This window comes from Brassica oleracea, unplaced genomic scaffold, assembly GCF_000695525.1.
Source record: "Brassica oleracea var. oleracea cultivar TO1000 unplaced genomic scaffold, BOL UnpScaffold01199, whole genome shotgun sequence".
Classification (NCBI taxonomy): domain Eukaryota; kingdom Viridiplantae; phylum Streptophyta; class Magnoliopsida; order Brassicales; family Brassicaceae; genus Brassica; species Brassica oleracea.
This window is the reverse complement of record NW_013617752.1, coordinates 13,883-15,402: the sequence shown is the minus strand read 5'-3', so window position 1 is coordinate 15,402 and position 1,520 is coordinate 13,883. Positions and strand designations below refer to the sequence as shown.

At 50.0% G+C, this 1,520-nt stretch overlaps 1 protein-coding gene across 1 annotated transcript; it reads right to left on the bottom strand.

Moving 5' to 3' along the window:
• Positions 1-582: 582 nt before the first annotated feature.
• On the bottom strand, positions 583-1,224 carry LOC106321063. Its single transcript, XM_013759381.1, has one exon. The coding sequence runs from the start codon at positions 1,222-1,224 to the stop codon at positions 583-585; it is 642 nt and encodes a 213-aa protein (XP_013614835.1).
• Between the last annotated feature and the right edge of the window lie 296 nt (positions 1,225-1,520).

Genomic DNA, 1,520 nt, shown 5'->3' with positions numbered 1-1,520 from the left:
TCCAATAGGAACGACTGTTCCAAGACTTCGCCGGTCGGAGACGTGAGCCGGATTACGATCCCGGATCCTTGTTTGGACGATGATCCATCGACGTGAAGGATCCAGGTTGAGTCCGGTTCCGTGTTTGTCATATCCCCTGTGGGCAATTCTACCAAGAAGTCCGCTAGTACTTGAGATTTTGCGCAGGTTCTTGGGCGGTACTCCACGTTGTATTCGCTTAGTTCGATTGCCCACTTTGCGAGTCGTCCTGACTGACTCGGACTGTGCAAGATCGTTCGCAGGGGGAAGGTGGTGAGGATTATTATGGTATGCGACTGAAAGTACGGCCGGAGTTTCCTTGCCGATGTCACAACTGCGAATGCTAGTTTCTCCGTCAGGGGATATTCGTCGAGCGCAAGATGAAACGGTTCAAGGCCGCGACTCTTCCGGTTAGCCTTTGGACTTCCCATTTCATCCCTGGCGAGACCATCTCTATTAAAGCGTTTATCTGCTTTGGATTGTCTTCGATCCCACGACATGTGACTAGGTACCCGAGAAATTCTCCTGATGCCACCGCGAATCTACACTTTGCAGGGTTCAGTTTCATGTTGTGGGCGTTAAGTTTTGCAAAGCACTCCTCCAAATGGGAGACGTGGCCGTGCTCGTCAAGAGACTTTCCGCGGCCCAAGCAAACGCATTGAGGTTCTTTTTGAGACAGGCGATGAGCTCTGTCTTTAGTGGCTCACCGAGGTTGGTTCCAATCTCGATGCATCGTTCCGGAGAGGATTCGTCGAGGCAGATCGAAATTACCGGTTCGCAAGTTGGTTCGCACTTCTTTTCTAGGGCTTCGGCCCTTTGAGATTGCCAGAAGACTTCCGAGTCTCGTTCCGGGGCGTTCTCATCGAGAGTCAGCTTTCTTTTCTTTTTATGGGAAGTTTCGATCGCCAAGTTCTTTCGTTTTTTCTCGGCGGCGAAACATACTTCCGACATCCTGCGGTCTCCTTGTATAGTTTCGACTCCACGAGGGGTTGGAAACTTAAGGCACATATGGAATGTCGAAGGGATCACTCGCATGGAATTCAGCCATGGAGTACCGACGATCCCGTTGTACGATGTTGGGCGGTCGACGACTAAGAATTCCGTGACTTTGGTGACGCTCCTGAATTTAACAACGAGGTCGATCGAGCCGAGAGTCATGAATATCGGGCTGGGTCTTTCCGTAACGGCGCACAGATCGATCTCCATTCTTTCGAGGGTGCTTTTGTAGATAATATTGACCGAGCATCCGGTGTCGACCAACACTCTCGCTACGTCGATGTCCTGGATCGTCAGCTTGATGACAAGGAAATCGTTGTGGGGTTTGGCCCGATCGGCCGGTTCCCGGTTTTTGAAAGAAACGACATCGTTAGCTGCTTGAGCGGACTTCCTGTGTCTTTAATCGTTTAGTGATTTTTGAGTTAGAGAATTCGTCAAACCCCCCTCATTCTAGCGTCAAACTGTGGAAACCGAAATTCACACCGTCGATTATAATAAATAATAAT

Coding starts and splice junctions, on each gene's coding strand:
- LOC106321063 (XM_013759381.1), bottom strand. CDS start 1,224: ATGGAGATCGATCTGTGCGCCGTTACGGAAAGACCCAGCCCGATATTC.